At 37.8% G+C, this 14573-nt stretch overlaps 1 protein-coding gene across 5 annotated transcripts in view; it reads right to left on the reverse strand.

The window, feature by feature from the left end:
* Window positions 1–9989: 9989 nt before the first annotated feature.
* The window catches only part of SLC16A7 (solute carrier family 16 member 7), a 127133-nt gene continuing 122549 nt past the window's right edge, over window positions 9990–14573 (reverse strand). For all 5 annotated transcript variants that reach the window (XM_042468993.1, XM_042468994.1, XM_042468997.1 and 2 more), the window contains exon 5: window positions 9990–10763. In XM_042468993.1, the coding sequence (XP_042324927.1) occupies window positions 10492–10763 (272 nt within the window). In that variant the 3' untranslated portion in view covers window positions 9990–10491. The remainder of the gene's footprint in view (window positions 10764–14573) is intronic.

Genomic DNA, 14573 nt, shown 5'->3' on the forward strand with positions numbered 1-14573 from the left:
CATCTTTACGTACTGGACGCATAGCGTCCAGACGTGTCGTGGCGCCTATGACATCGTGAGTCCGCGCCATGCGCCTCGCGACTTCATAGAGGCGCCGCAAGAAGAAGCTCCGAAATGGAGCTTCTTTTTTGCTCCGCGCGGGAGTCGCGCGGTTTGGCTGCTGCGGCTCCCGCACGGAGCAAATGGCGGCGGCGGGGAAGCGCCGCAAAGCGGCGGTTTGTACCCCGCCACTGTGTGATAAGGATGGCCAAAAGCACTATTCTGTAGCTTTAATTTCAGTTTAAAAGTCCATGTGATAATGAGCTAGGTAGAACCATCATCACAAACATCTTTGTGTTACAGCTACAGAAACCTGTGAAAATTGAATTCTAACCAAAAAGAGATACATTGGGGTGGATGTTTTATTACATGTACAATTAAGTGCCCCCCTTCCAAAAAAAATAAAAAATAAAAAAAAAAAGGAAAGGAAAGGAAAGGAAAGAAAAGAAAGGACTACCAGTGTAGTTGCATAAATCACTTCAGGCAGAAATAAAAATCATCCCCTGAATCCAATTGTTTGTTACAATTAAAGTAGACCCGTTAATCACTGGCGACTCACAATTGAATAACTGATTGAATGGGTCTACTTTAGTTAGAACTAACCAACAAGATTTCAAGCCCACTTTATGCATTGCCCAAAGTCAACTGTCATTAAGTTGCTGTTCATTTGTTCACCTATTTTTTGTTTCTGGACTTCAAAAGCTGAAAGGAGGCATCCTGACCACTGAAACATTTCCACTATTTTCTCTCTTTGCTCTCTTCTTTTCCCACATGCTCTACAGGCTCTTCTGTTCACTGGAGGAAATCTGGAGTTGTGATGAGAAGATTCCTACAGTAATGGATTCATTCCCATTGCAAGTAAATTCAACTGTGAGCAGTACGGTTTGATTTGATGAGTTTTTTAAAAATCATGTAGTACCAACAGAACATTTTTGTAAAAGCTTAACCTCGTTCGTCTATCCTGTGTAGTGCTTCTGGCAGTGAAGCCTCTGACATCATTTGGCTGAACTGAGTTGGTTTGATGGCATGGAATGTTCACATGCATCCCAAATGCTCAAGGAACAAAGCTGACAAAATGTCTGAAGACAAGTTTTTGTGAAGAAAATTATTGCTTTGACTTGGGTTAAAAGCTCACATTGGCCTTAGGGACAGGTCTTCATGGGGTGGACTGAGGACTAGAAAAAGATAAGATGGCTTGGGAAGACCAGAGGCAAGATGGCTAAATGAAATATTTCAGAGCAGACAAGCAGAAAAATAAAAAATGGGATTGGTAGATGGAAAGGGACAGAAAAGTCAGGGACTAAAGAGAAAGGGGAATAAAATTCACATACAGTGGTGCCTCGGGTTACGAAATTAATTCGTTCCACCATTCCTTTCGTAACCCGAAAATTTCGTAACCCGAAACACTTTTCCGTTAGCACTGGAAAGCCTATAGCTGCACTTTGCAGCATTTGAATTTCGCGCCGAAATGAATTTCGTAACCCGAAAAATATTTCGTAACCCGAAACAGTTTTTGCCAATCCAACTTTTTCGTATCCCAGAAATTTCGTAACCCGATCATTTCGTATCCCGAGGCACCACTGTATTGACTTTAACTAACCAGTTTGAATATCAGGGACTGGCTTAATTGGATATCTGCTCATGCCTATGGGCCCAGCAATCTTTATTCCTGTGTTAGTCTTCTTTGTTGCTCCTATTATCATGTGGAGTAAGCAAACTCTAGAGCTGAGGCAAAAGAGCAGTAGCTCCCTCAAAACATCTGCTTTTGGAGATAATATAGATTCTCTTTCTTCAGGAGGTAGTATAGATTGGGTGCAGAAAGGTAATATTTCATGCATTGCCAATGGTGGCTAGGAAGTGGGCCCACTCTGAAAACCTTACCTAATGGATCCCTCTAAAAGCTAGACTGTAGACTTCTAGTTTGGACTATGGACATTTTGTCACAGTATCCCAACAATGTCCTCTAGATATGTGGGCGTACAATAACCATCACCTTCTTACTCATCAATACATGTGGAAATATCCAATTAACAATTTGTAAGCCGCTCTGATAGCCTTTTGGCTGAAGAGCGGGGTATAAGTAAATAATAATAATAATAATAATAATAATAATAATAATAATAATAATAATGTGAAGCATGCCTAATTGGGAAAGCCAGCTTTACTACATAAATAACTTTTCACTTGTTTTTTAACAAATTACTGTGCCATTTTTTAAGTTTACATCTACTGACAGAAGATCTAGCACTAATGATGCAAGTTGGCCTCTTCTCTGGGTTTCATGGGAGTTGCCTGTGCCTGTTAAAAGTCACTACTATAAAACTAGATTGGAAATCACTATAAAAATAATAGATGTGCAGTTATTTTTTAAAAGCAAAACAAAGACTGTGGGCAAATCAAAACGCCTGGTTATTGCAAATAGACACAGTTGGTGTACATTTTAAGTCCTATCTATTTCAACAAAAACATTGCAAAGCAATTAATGTGACTTGAAAATGTTCTGCTTTGGCTGAATCCATCTCCTATGCAAAAATAATTCATCCTTTTGGACAACACTAATATTCATGCCCATGACGTTATGGCTATAGTAGGCTTAGAGTCCCCACACAATTATAATCTAGGTTGAGAATCATGAACGGAGTCTCATAAGCACAGTGGGCTTCCCACTTCATGCATTCTTTCTCCAACACATAGAAGATAACAGAGCCCAACAATGTGGAGATGACAAAAAGGTAGAAAAGTCTGTTTGTCCCATCACATTATTTTCATTGTGTGCAGGCTTGAATGTCTAGGAATAGAATTAATGAGGGCCATGACATCTTCCTTGCAGTGCAATCTGATGTTTACTCAATGGGGCTTAATTGTAGAAAACTGGATATAGGACTGCAGCCATAGATTATCCATAGATTTGCTTTACCACTTTATGAAATCCTTTTTATGGTTCTCCCCTGTCAAGCTATGTTCCCCTCACAATTCTCACAACTCAGCCATCCTCAGTGACCATGAACCTGCAAGCCACACACAACAGCAATTGTTACAATCACAAGCTTAAGTCGGGTGTCTGTTTAATATTCTAGTCTCAAACCCAGTTAAAAATAAAACAACAATTTAAAATACAGTTTGTTCAGAGATCATCATTACAACACATACATTCTTTTTTGTTTTTTTAAAGATGGTTCCTTATGCTCTGACAGTAGATAAAATATGCAGTAATATTTCAGGCAAGACTGCAGCAAACTAATACAGCAGGATAGTACAGCAATTGCAAAATCTTGCAGTTCTCTCTTTTAATAAACTTTTTATTAATGTGTGAGTGGAAGTGGAAAAAAATAAGCAAGTATTCTGCTGCAGGAAAAGAAATCATTTGTTGAAGTATTTTTTTAATCTATTAAAAATCAATTTTATTTACCAAACACAATAAAAAAACATTCCCAGAAGATATGAATAATGAAGATTACATTCTGGTAAAGGAAAGCTTCTAAGGACTAGGCAAATTTCATTCTTTTGCACTGGAGTTTTGTTCAGTTTTGTTCATGTACATTCAAGTTTCATGTCTTCATAATTTACATATTCCATCAAAATAATACATATGAGCTGGGATCCATATGAGGAAGTTATGCACAAGGAAGAGTTTTGTCTGCTGGTTTTGGTTGCTGTACACAAGAATTTTGTTTGCTGGTTTCACCACAGCTGCTTCCACTGTGGAGGCAACAAGCCACTTTTTCAATGGACCAGAAGCTTGCCTCTCCAACAGTGGGAAAATACTGTGGTAAAACTTGCCAAACATGGGTGAAGTACACATGGAGTGACATTAGGATCCCAGCCATTGTGCGCAAATAAAGTCTGATTTCATAGGAAACCATGAAGGCAAGTGTGCTAGTTCCCTAAGATGCTCTTAATTAGTCTGTTTCCTTCGGTACATCTGAGCAATGAAATATAGAATGGATTAAACAGTGACTAAATTCACTGTTGTTCTGATCCTGAAGAACCTTTAGTATTATCTATACAGAGAACAGCCACTCAGTGGTGCATTGCCCCTATCAGTTGGTAGAGTAAGGCAGACACCTCAAGGCCGCTGTCATGAAAGGGTAGAAAAATGTTATCCATTTCATTGTTTTTACTGTCAGGGAGAGACAAAGATATATATGGGATTGTCTCTCTCAGTTGTCAGTTGATAGCTACTTTGGCTGGCCTTGTCTACTGTCAACCTGGACTTGTGATGGCGGGGCACCATTTGTTTGTTCACCTCAGGCAGCACAATAGCTTAAGCAACCCCTAGCAGTGGTGTCTCTGCTTGGTACATAGAGAACCTCAATTTCCCTTCTTGCTATCTTGAATCAAAAGTCAAGGTAAGGAAATCTGAGAAACACTCTTTTATATTGCTTTTTCCAGCAATATAAATAAAACCAAGCTAAATAGACCCTTTTGGCAGAATCCTTTTGGTGACTTATGCTGGTGCAACTGGGAATTAGGCAGGCATACTTTTTTGTGGAAGGTAGCATCTGGTGCCTCCTTATGCAATGGATTTGCCCAACTGCAGAAGGTAATTGGGTGCAATTCAGATAGCCACTGAGTGGCCAAGAGTCGACTGAGAAAGCTCCATCATGCTGTCATTGGACTGGCTGATGCTGCTCTCCCATACCTCTGTGTGAGTCAGTTGGCAACATTTTTTGTTCTGCCTGTATTAAATGGGCTCTTGGCCTTAGCCAGAAACATTTCAAGGTTAGACTTCAACAAATGGTTATATAATATGAATGGGGAAAACATTCAAATAGGATTTTTAAAATAATAATAATAGTACAGAACTGCTTTACAACAGGGTGTTCTCATGCATGGTAAACATGCGTTGGTTGCTTATTGATTGGCCTTGTGATTTCATCATGTCTTTTATAGGTTCTAGATTCATTACCTGACCTCCTTTTTTTCACCCTATTTTTTAAATAAAGGACAGTGTGTTTGCTTAGAAACTGGAACAACAAAGCCTGAAATACATTGCTTTCAGACCTTTCTTCTCCTTTCCTTTCAGTTTTATGACAAGAACATATTCACACTCTAGTTCGTAACATTTTCTTCTCCTTCCTACTATTTTTAAAGAAAGATTTTCATCATTTGGCCAATCTCCCCCTTTAAATTTCAGGTGGAAATTTGAAATTGTTAAAAACTGGCAAGGCTTTGTGCAGACAAATGTGGCAGTGTCACTTCTAGGGAACTGGCTTTCCCCTCTCAATTTATTACTTGGCTTTGATTACAATTTGTTTTCAACTTTTAAGAACATTTTGATTATTATCACATGTCCAGCACCAGTCATACAACAGCCAAGCAAAACAACAGATATCCAGTGGAGCAGTGTGCTACATTATTGTAAAGAAAATGGGACTTATAGTTTTCTGAGATATTCTGAGATATTTAGCCTTCTCTGGTGCTACAACAAAGTAGAAATCCCAGGATTCCATGGGACTGAGACATTACAGTTAAAGTGGTGTCAAACTGCATTAATTTTGTAGTGCAGATGCAACTCTTTCTAAGTTCCTATTGATTTATTAGAACTTACACAAATGTTGACCAAATTCTCTTGGTCAACTCTAGTTGGGCCTACCAATTAGACAGAGGCCATCGTTGCATATTTTTACTGATGCTGTGGGTACCCCTCAATAGGTAGTTATGATGGTTGAGTAGATACATTCCACTATGAACTGTCTTAACTGATTAGCAATTTTTAGGAATAAAACATTGTGAGGGAAAATGGAATAGTGATGAGAAAATGTGATAGCTACATCACAGTAATTCTGTCTTAATCATTTTTGTCTGTGTTAGTACAATATACTGTCATTTTATTGCACTATCATGTAATACCTGAAATACTAACATGTGAACAGCAGCAGTATATTGATACCAGGCTCAAGGTTTGAAGAAACTGAAATCTGATTAGGAGGGATGCAGATGCCATCTACCAATACCTTTCACTTCTTCCTGAGCTTAGATTTCATCCTCACAATAGTGAAAAGGAAAATGAATTTCCCCAGCAATAGTGTATTGCTGTAATGCAAGATATCATTGGATGTCCGGGTTGTGGATGAGTCATTAAAAACAGCTATACAAATGAGCTGTCCCTAGTGGAAATTAAAATGGGTAAGACCGCATTGATGATATGGTTCAGCATAGTTACTTATATTTTAGACTCTGCTCAGAGGCCTAGCTCTGGGAATTTCAACATTCAGAATGAGCAGCTGGACTTCAAAATTTGCAGCTGCACAAAGTGTGGCTGACTCACTGCTGGTTGGCATCACATTGTGAGAGGGGAAAGGGCCATAATCTGAACTGAACTAGAGACAAAAAATGTCAGATGATGCCTAGAGCTTCAATTTAGTTTGTGTATGCTTCTAATTTACTGAAAAAGAAGAAAAATATGAACACATAACAGGATCATTTTAATAATATGCTTTTCTGGGCTGCTATGCAAAATCCCATTCAAATTCAGAGGGATAAGGGTCGCCTATCCTTCTTAGGATGTTGCTTCAATTGGGCTGGACTAGGCAATACCAAACTTCCTTAATTAAGATTAAAAAAAAAAGAATTATTAGTTCTAATTAGAGGTAGTCCCAAGTAGATCCATTGACTCCATGAATTTTTTGTACATAAATAGTTACAGAAGTTGTCTAGCATCAATGCCACTCTTAGTAAATTGAAAAACAAACACTTTAATTGGCTGAAGTCTTGAAACGGACTGTGGTGCATCACATCAGATTTGGATTTATACTCTATATTAAGAAGAAAAGTGAGGAACAGCTGGTGAAATAGGTAATAAAATAAAATAAGCATCTCACCAAAGAAATCAATTAACTAATGAGCCACGAATCCCCCCCTCTCTTTCAAACACATACACACACAGAGAGGGGAGGCAAAAGTATCATTCCCCTCCCCCCCCAGTTCAACCACACTTCCAGTGTTAGTAATTCTAATTTGCTTTAAATCTGCCAGCCATGTTTCTTTGGCAATACTTGGTTTCCTGCATGTTGCTTCCTTAAGCAACAAGCACCGTGGGTATCAAACCCTGGAACTGTAGTTTCTCTTATCCAATATTTAAAGCAAGGGTGGGAACCAGGTAGTCCTATTATTGTTGAATTGCAATTCCCATCAACCCTACTCAGTATAATCAATGGTGAGGGTTGAGGAGAATTCCAAACCAATAACATCTTGGGGCATGGTCCTGACCTCATTTTAAAGAACTATCTTTTATGGTGGCGTATGTATGGGAGGAATACACTGAAAATAGGTGGTAGTTGCTTCCTAGGCAAAACATGGTGGCCAAGATCCTGCACTGATGATCCTGCACAAATGCATTAATATGGCACTTGTGCAACACTGCCTTGTTAGAGAACTGTAATTTTGCACAAATATGCACTATGTGACAAAATGAAATGCAAAGTGATGTGCATCACTGCACAGTGCACATTAATCCCATCAGTCCTCCCCAAAGGAACTGAGCCCTTCCCAGAAGGCTTCTGTCTCCATCCTCCACTCCCTTCCCCTTTTGTGTCATGTCTTCTTAGATTGTAAGCCTGAGGGCAGGGAACCATCTAATTAAAAGATTGTATGTACAGTGCTGTGTAAATTTACAACGCTATATAAATAAAGCTTAATAATAATGATGATGATGATTATGCTTAATGTGCAATGCACACAATCCACATCAATGTGAAAGGTACAGTTGTGTACAATGGCACCACATGCTTACTTCCACTTTACCTGCTTTGAATGGAATGTGGCTATTCTGCATTGGACAAAAATGTCTAACTGCTTCCCAAGGGAAACTTATACCTGCATGTGTCACCAATAGCAAGCTAGCCATTATATTCAGTATAACAGAAATGAAAAATAATAATAATAGGGCATTAGAGATAAGAGACTGAAATCTAGTTCAGATGATGTACTATGGGAAACAGTTTAAAATTCTCTGTGTGGTTGCTCTGTAGGATTCAAACACTGGTGCTCTTACCTCACATTGTCAAGTTGGCAGTGATAGCCAAGATAAATGATTGAAGTTAAGTATTTATTATGAGAAGTGCCTGCAAATGCAGAACAGCTTGCAAAATTGATGTCAGAAATGTATTTTCTTTACAAAGACTGATAAAACACAATGTTTTCAATGCACAATTCCACATAACCTTATGCTGTTGACCTGCTTTCCGCAGATCTGCTTGATCAGTAGGAGCACCTTTAAAATAACCAGCCTGCTTTACACATCCAGACTGGTAGGCCCTGGGCCTCTTCACCAAAGTTCTTACACTGTTCCAGACTAGATTGGTCCAAAGCTAGATGACACCGATGACAATATTTATTTGGCCTTCAAATAATTGGATCTACCCTCAGAGAAAGAAAGAGCCTGCACTGTATTTTCCGTTCCTCACTCTGATCATAAAAATCATAACAAGGATGGCCAGTTTGTAATTCATGGGCTGGATGTAGCCATCCAATTTATTTTATCTGGTCCCTGACAGCCTATGAATGCTTGATCACACATGGTCTACAACAGTAATGGACTGATGTCTAGCTGACAGCAACTTTATTGGCAGAGGTCAGTGTGTACAACAAGCCCTAACAACAGCTTCTTGAGAATAGAGTGATTACCAAGAATAGGTGGTAATGTGGCAGTGGTGTGTTTTAAGAATCATGAATGCTAACAACTTTCAAACATGTATGAAGTAAAGTGATGACCACAAGGCAACATGTTGTTCAAAAGTTATACCCTGATCACTAAACATCTGTGCCAGCATTACTATTTGTGATATTACAATGATGCAGCAGTACAGATAACCCATCCTAAGTCCCATTGCTAGTTTTATGATTAGGCCATAAAATATTTCAGTTCATAATCTAATACTGCAGAAGGAACTAATCGCTGTAATTATAGTATGTATTGCATTTAGCAATAACATTGAAAATTTCTCATGTCTGATTTCATGTATATTTAAAATTCACATAATTTTTTATCAGCAATAATAGACCGTATTGATCTACTGAAAATGCACTATAAAACAATGATTCATTTTTGTGCGCTTTTTACTCAAGTAAGTTTTAATATTTACCCCCATTTTTTAAAGTTTTATCTTCATTATCAAGAATTCTTTTCTTCCAGTCGGCAAATAGGCATTCACTGATACCTTTCTTGAGGATTAATTTGTTTCCCTCTTCTAGATAAGCATATAAATGTTGCAGTAGAAATTCATTTGGAGCTAGAACCCTTGTTACTGGAAGACCATCGTCAAAGCTCTACCTAATTAGAGTTTCTATTTGAACTGACTCACTCGCAACAATTTCAGCAGGAGTTCTAATACTTTTGAGATCAAAATAAAACATAAAGCCACAATCCTGCTCCATCCATGCATGGACAGCAGAAAGGGGAGCAGCTCACTGACATAAAATCCCCCTCACAAACCATGCCATCTCTGAACCCCAGATGCAAGTAGGGTTGGAAGAGACATTGGCAAGTATTCAGATTATTATTATTATTTTAAAAAACCAATGTATTCAATCTATGGTTTCCTATCGTCAGAAGGAAACTACAGTCCTCAATTTTCTCCACCTTGCCTCCCCCCACAAGTATATGAAAGTACAGTGGGCCTTTGGTATCCACTGGAACTGGGTTCCAAGATTCCCCATAGATACCAAAATCCATGGATGCTCAAGTCCCATTATATACAATGTTACAGTAAAACGGTGACATTTGTATAAAACAGAAAAAGTAATATATGGTTTTTTTGAATTTGTTTTTTGTGTTAATATTTCTGAACTGTAATTGGCTGAATCCCTGGATGAAGAATCTGTAGATACGGAGGGCCAACTGTACATGTACATAAAGATGCATAATTTTAGTCAACAGGGAAAAATACATAAAATTAATATTAAGGAAAATGAGTTAAAATGCCTATATAAGGAAAAGTGTGTATATACAAATCTGCATGTGGGAAGAAAAATAATAATCATACAACCCAACATGGAACTTGGAGAAGATGACAACAGATGATATAAGAAGGCTGAAGGAAATTTGAGAAACACCATGAAAGTAAAGCAGACATATTTTCACATCCGTACTTGTAAGTGTGGGAAGCATGGGTGACTGGTTCCTTCAAGGCAAGGTGTAGAAGAATTTCATCTGGCGCTGAATGTCTAAGCATGTTGTAATATATACCTGGTAAAACAATATTGCTACTAGTGCAGGGACAGCATGGTAGGAGTAGGAAAGGTTATAGTACAATTGTATGGAGAATTCTTCAGCATCTTTCTCCTTCTGCCCAGAAAGACCAGGATTGTGGTCTAGATTTTACTTTTTGCAAACTCCTATTCCCATTCAGTATTGTGACTGCTTATAATTACTACAAAACCTGGCCTGTACTTGAAGACATACTTCTAATGGAAGTTATAAATATGAGTATTTGAACAATAGGTTTTGTGCTAGATATTAGTTTCTTTTTCTGAAGGGTTATCTTGCATTTTGCTTGATCTGCTGACTGTTTCTTCACTCTCTTTGTGGGTCAAAGGTTCTACTTCCTTGGCATCAGCATTCTTTAGTGCTCTCTGCCTTTCTTCTTCTACTTTCCTCTCCTTTGCCAAAAGTCTATAATTGATTGCGTTTCCAATGAACAGCCAAATGCTCGCAGTAATGACAATTATGCCACAGACAAAATACATGTATTTGTAATCTTTGGTTATGTCCACAAGCAAACCTGAAAGATAAAAAAGAGAGAGGGAGAAATAATACCTGAAATAATACTGAGGGGAGGGAAGGAACAATCATTCACATGAAAAGGGATTCTTTGTTGTTTTGTACACATGGATATATATTTTAAATTATCTATAATAATAGGCTTACTTTTGCATACTGAAACCAGTATTACAAGGAGGGAATGAATCCATTATGAATTGGGTGTGAATACTCTGAAATTCATTGTTTGTGTCCAAGATCCAACATGTGCAATCCCAACTGCTGTCACTTACTGGCAGTGGCATCACTGAAGGGATATGCGGGGTGAGGACTACACCAGATGACACCCTAAAGGATGTGTGTGACACCATTACTTCCCATATATCTGCATTTTTGGCAGAAATATGCTGTGGCATCCACCTATTTCTGTTTAAAGTGTTGTAAGAAATAATATGAGTGGGATGAGCCTCAATGAGAAGAGAAATGAGAGGCCCCAATATTTTTTTTAAAATAAAAATTTAAATTTAAATTTTTAATTGTTTTAAAATTTCACTTAAAATTATTTTATTATTCTTTTTTAATTTTCTTTTAAAAACATCACATTTTACCAAACCTTTGCTTCAACCACATGAAACTAAGCATATGTAAATATGTTTAGGCTGTGTATGATATTGTAATTTAAAGATAATAATTTTGTTAGTTGTTTATGTCACAACTATTACCATCAGATTCAGTGATATATGGGAATTACGATTAATGAGTAATATTAGTACAAAAAACATTGCTAAAGATTCTGTGTGGTGTGGTAATGGGAGGAGAGTAATGGAGGGGTGACACCCTGAATTACTGCAGCAGGTGATACCAACCCTAGTGATGCCACTGCTTACTGGTGGAGAAAGGGGGGGGGGAGATGATTCAGATTATAGAGAAGCAGCCAATCTCAGGTCAGTTGTGAAGAAAGAAATGAGGCAGCTAACAACAATAAAACATTAAAATACAATAAAACACATTGTCCCAGAAGCCCACCCACCCACCCACCATAACCAATAAATCATAACTGTAAACAATAACAATAAAACAATACCATTAAAATTATTAAAACGGACAAGACAGGGTAGTCAGGGGGGGGCAACTGAGATGCTAATCTGGCAAGGCCTGTCAGAAGAGATCCATTTGACCTCCTTTTTAAAGCTGCCAAAGTTGGTAATATGACAAGTCTTCTCCGGCAAGCCATTCCATAACTTGGGAGTGGCAGAAGAGAAGGCCCTCTGGGTAACCGCAGCCAGCTTAGTTTTTGCTAGCTACAGTAGATTGTTCCCAGAGAACCTAAGTGAGTGGGGTGGATTGTGTGGAAGAAGGCGATCCTGTAGATAAGCTGGGCGCAAGCCATGAAGGGCTTTAAAGGTCATCACCAACACATTGTACTGTGCTTGGAAACTAATGGGCAGCCAATGAAGGGACTTTATAATCGGGTTCCTTCCTCCAGGAGCTCAGAGCACTTAACTTTTCATGGTCTGAATGGCCTCGCTCTCCTTCTTTTTCCTTCTGTAAGGATCAGTAGCCCCTCCTGGGGAGGTTTTTGGATTGAGCACAAGGGAAAGAGAATATCCTTTTGCATTCTGTTCAGAAAAGCAACTTAGACATAAGTTGTACTTATGAACATGTAAGTCATTAAACAAGATGCCTGCCCAAGTGTGTTCATCTCTTTCCAAAGAAAATTATATCTCATAAGTACTGTCTTTAGGACTGCCCTTTAACATATCTAGGCTTTAAAATACACAATATTCTGGGATATAGACTGATGCAATATCTTAAGACCCATATAAGTAGCATGACTGTAAAAAAAATTAAAACCTGATTTATTTATTTATGACCTTGATTCCTGGTTTCAAAAATTATGACATTACAGTCATGTGATATGAATCTGAGTTGTGTGGCTGTGCATAGGGTGGGGAGAAAGAGATCATAGTAAGAAAGAGGCAGTTTCATTGGAACTTCTGTAAGACACCAATCTACACTGACAATGAGGATGAATTTCAGAACAAGTGAGCCTTTTGGTTGAATCATAGTATAATTTCTTTAGAATAAGTAAAGCAAATAATGGAGAATAGGATCCAAGCACTGATGACTGGGTTGAGGATATAGCAAAATGCACTAATAGATCTCCTACCCATTTAATAAAAATATGTGGCACAATGGTGTGGTGAAAAGAAGAAACAACAGACACATTCTGAAACAGCACATTACTTTTGGCAACTACAGTAAAACAATTTAAGTGGTTGTATAAAAACCCTAAGCATATTTACTCAACATGAAGTTGCAGTTAGTTCAATGAGACTTCTTTTCAAGTAGAATCATTTAGGCCTAGAATGGTTAAGGATCTGATCATCTTTAAATCAGGAAGTAGGTTCACTCCACTAGGTGGCACACTGAACACTTGAGTAGTCAGTTTCAACTTCAAGAAAATCCTCTCCATCACCACAATTAAAGACAGTTACTTAATTCAACCATGCTTATTCAATGTTTTGTTCCTGGATTTACTTGTCAACACTGAAATGTGAAATGGTTCAAATTAAAATCCCAGTTTTGCAAATGTGCGCTAAGCTGTAAATTCATCAGCAATTACATTAATGCCTACATACATGACTTCAACTGAAGTTCAAAGTCACAAGAACCTTTGTTTGCTTCCTGTCTTCTTCTCTTTTTAAATCTACTCATACAATTTCATTCTGGACAGCACCTACTGCAGTTCAGTTGAAATGTAACAGCCTTTAAAATCAAAGCATTTTCATTAGCTGTTTTGATTCTGAACAGGAAAAATCTGTGTCAGTGTGTCCTCTGAGAAGTACTGCTATCTAAGCATAGTTGTTATGTATCTCTCATATTCTACCTATTAGATTCATATATTCTAACTGGGAAGTATAGAAGAAAAGCCCAAGGTAGGTGCAGATTGTATTAATGAAAGGAGATTTTGAGATTGTATTTAAGACAAGAAAAAAAGTCCTGTCACTGGGTGCAAAGGAGATCATAGCAACTATGGTTTGGGAAGGAAAAGGAATGGTTGTTTCTTGAGCATTGTGTCTACTCTTTAATCACTGTGTGCAAACGTCCAATGGAAATATGCTATTCCCGTGACATCTATTTTAATGAGAATGTAAACTAAATTTAGATACTAAGACCAAAATGGACTCAACTAGTCTAATACCATACTACAGTAGTTTTCCCTGTCACAGAATGCCATGTACTGTGCTGTCCATGGACACCTATTGCAGAGGGCAATTCCATAGGCAATGGTATGAGAATCAATAATATTTAAGCATAATAGGCAGAAGAAAGAGAGAACTGAGGAAAGAAGAGGTTGTGAATAATTAAATAGTGTAAAATCTCAATATCTGTGAGAGAGGGGTCTAATGTCTACTGTGCCTTGTTTTTGGAAAGGCACTGAGAATGATAAAGTTGAAGGGGATGATGGATAAAGCTGAAAGTAAGGGGTGAATTTAGTCAGTAAGTCAAACAGTATATTTTTCAAAATGTGGGTAGAAGTGAGAGGCCACCTTTCTGAGGGGCAAGAAGAAGATTGGGGTGCATTTTTGTTTTTTGTTGTTTTTTTAAAATCACATATGAATTTACTGTTCTATACTGGCCAGAAGAAAATGTTTGGAAAAGGAAATAGTACCTAATGGATAAATCAAAAACAATTATGTGGGAAGGGAATGATATTTCACATACTGACTTCAACTAACCTTCAAAACAATTAGTTGCATGTTTGTTATTTCATCATCATCATCATCATCATCATCATCATCATCATCATCATCATCATCATCATCTC

The sequence above is a fragment of the Sceloporus undulatus genome, chromosome 5 (genome assembly GCF_019175285.1).
Source record: "Sceloporus undulatus isolate JIND9_A2432 ecotype Alabama chromosome 5, SceUnd_v1.1, whole genome shotgun sequence".
In the NCBI taxonomy this organism is placed as follows: Eukaryota; Metazoa; Chordata; class Lepidosauria; order Squamata; family Phrynosomatidae; genus Sceloporus; species Sceloporus undulatus.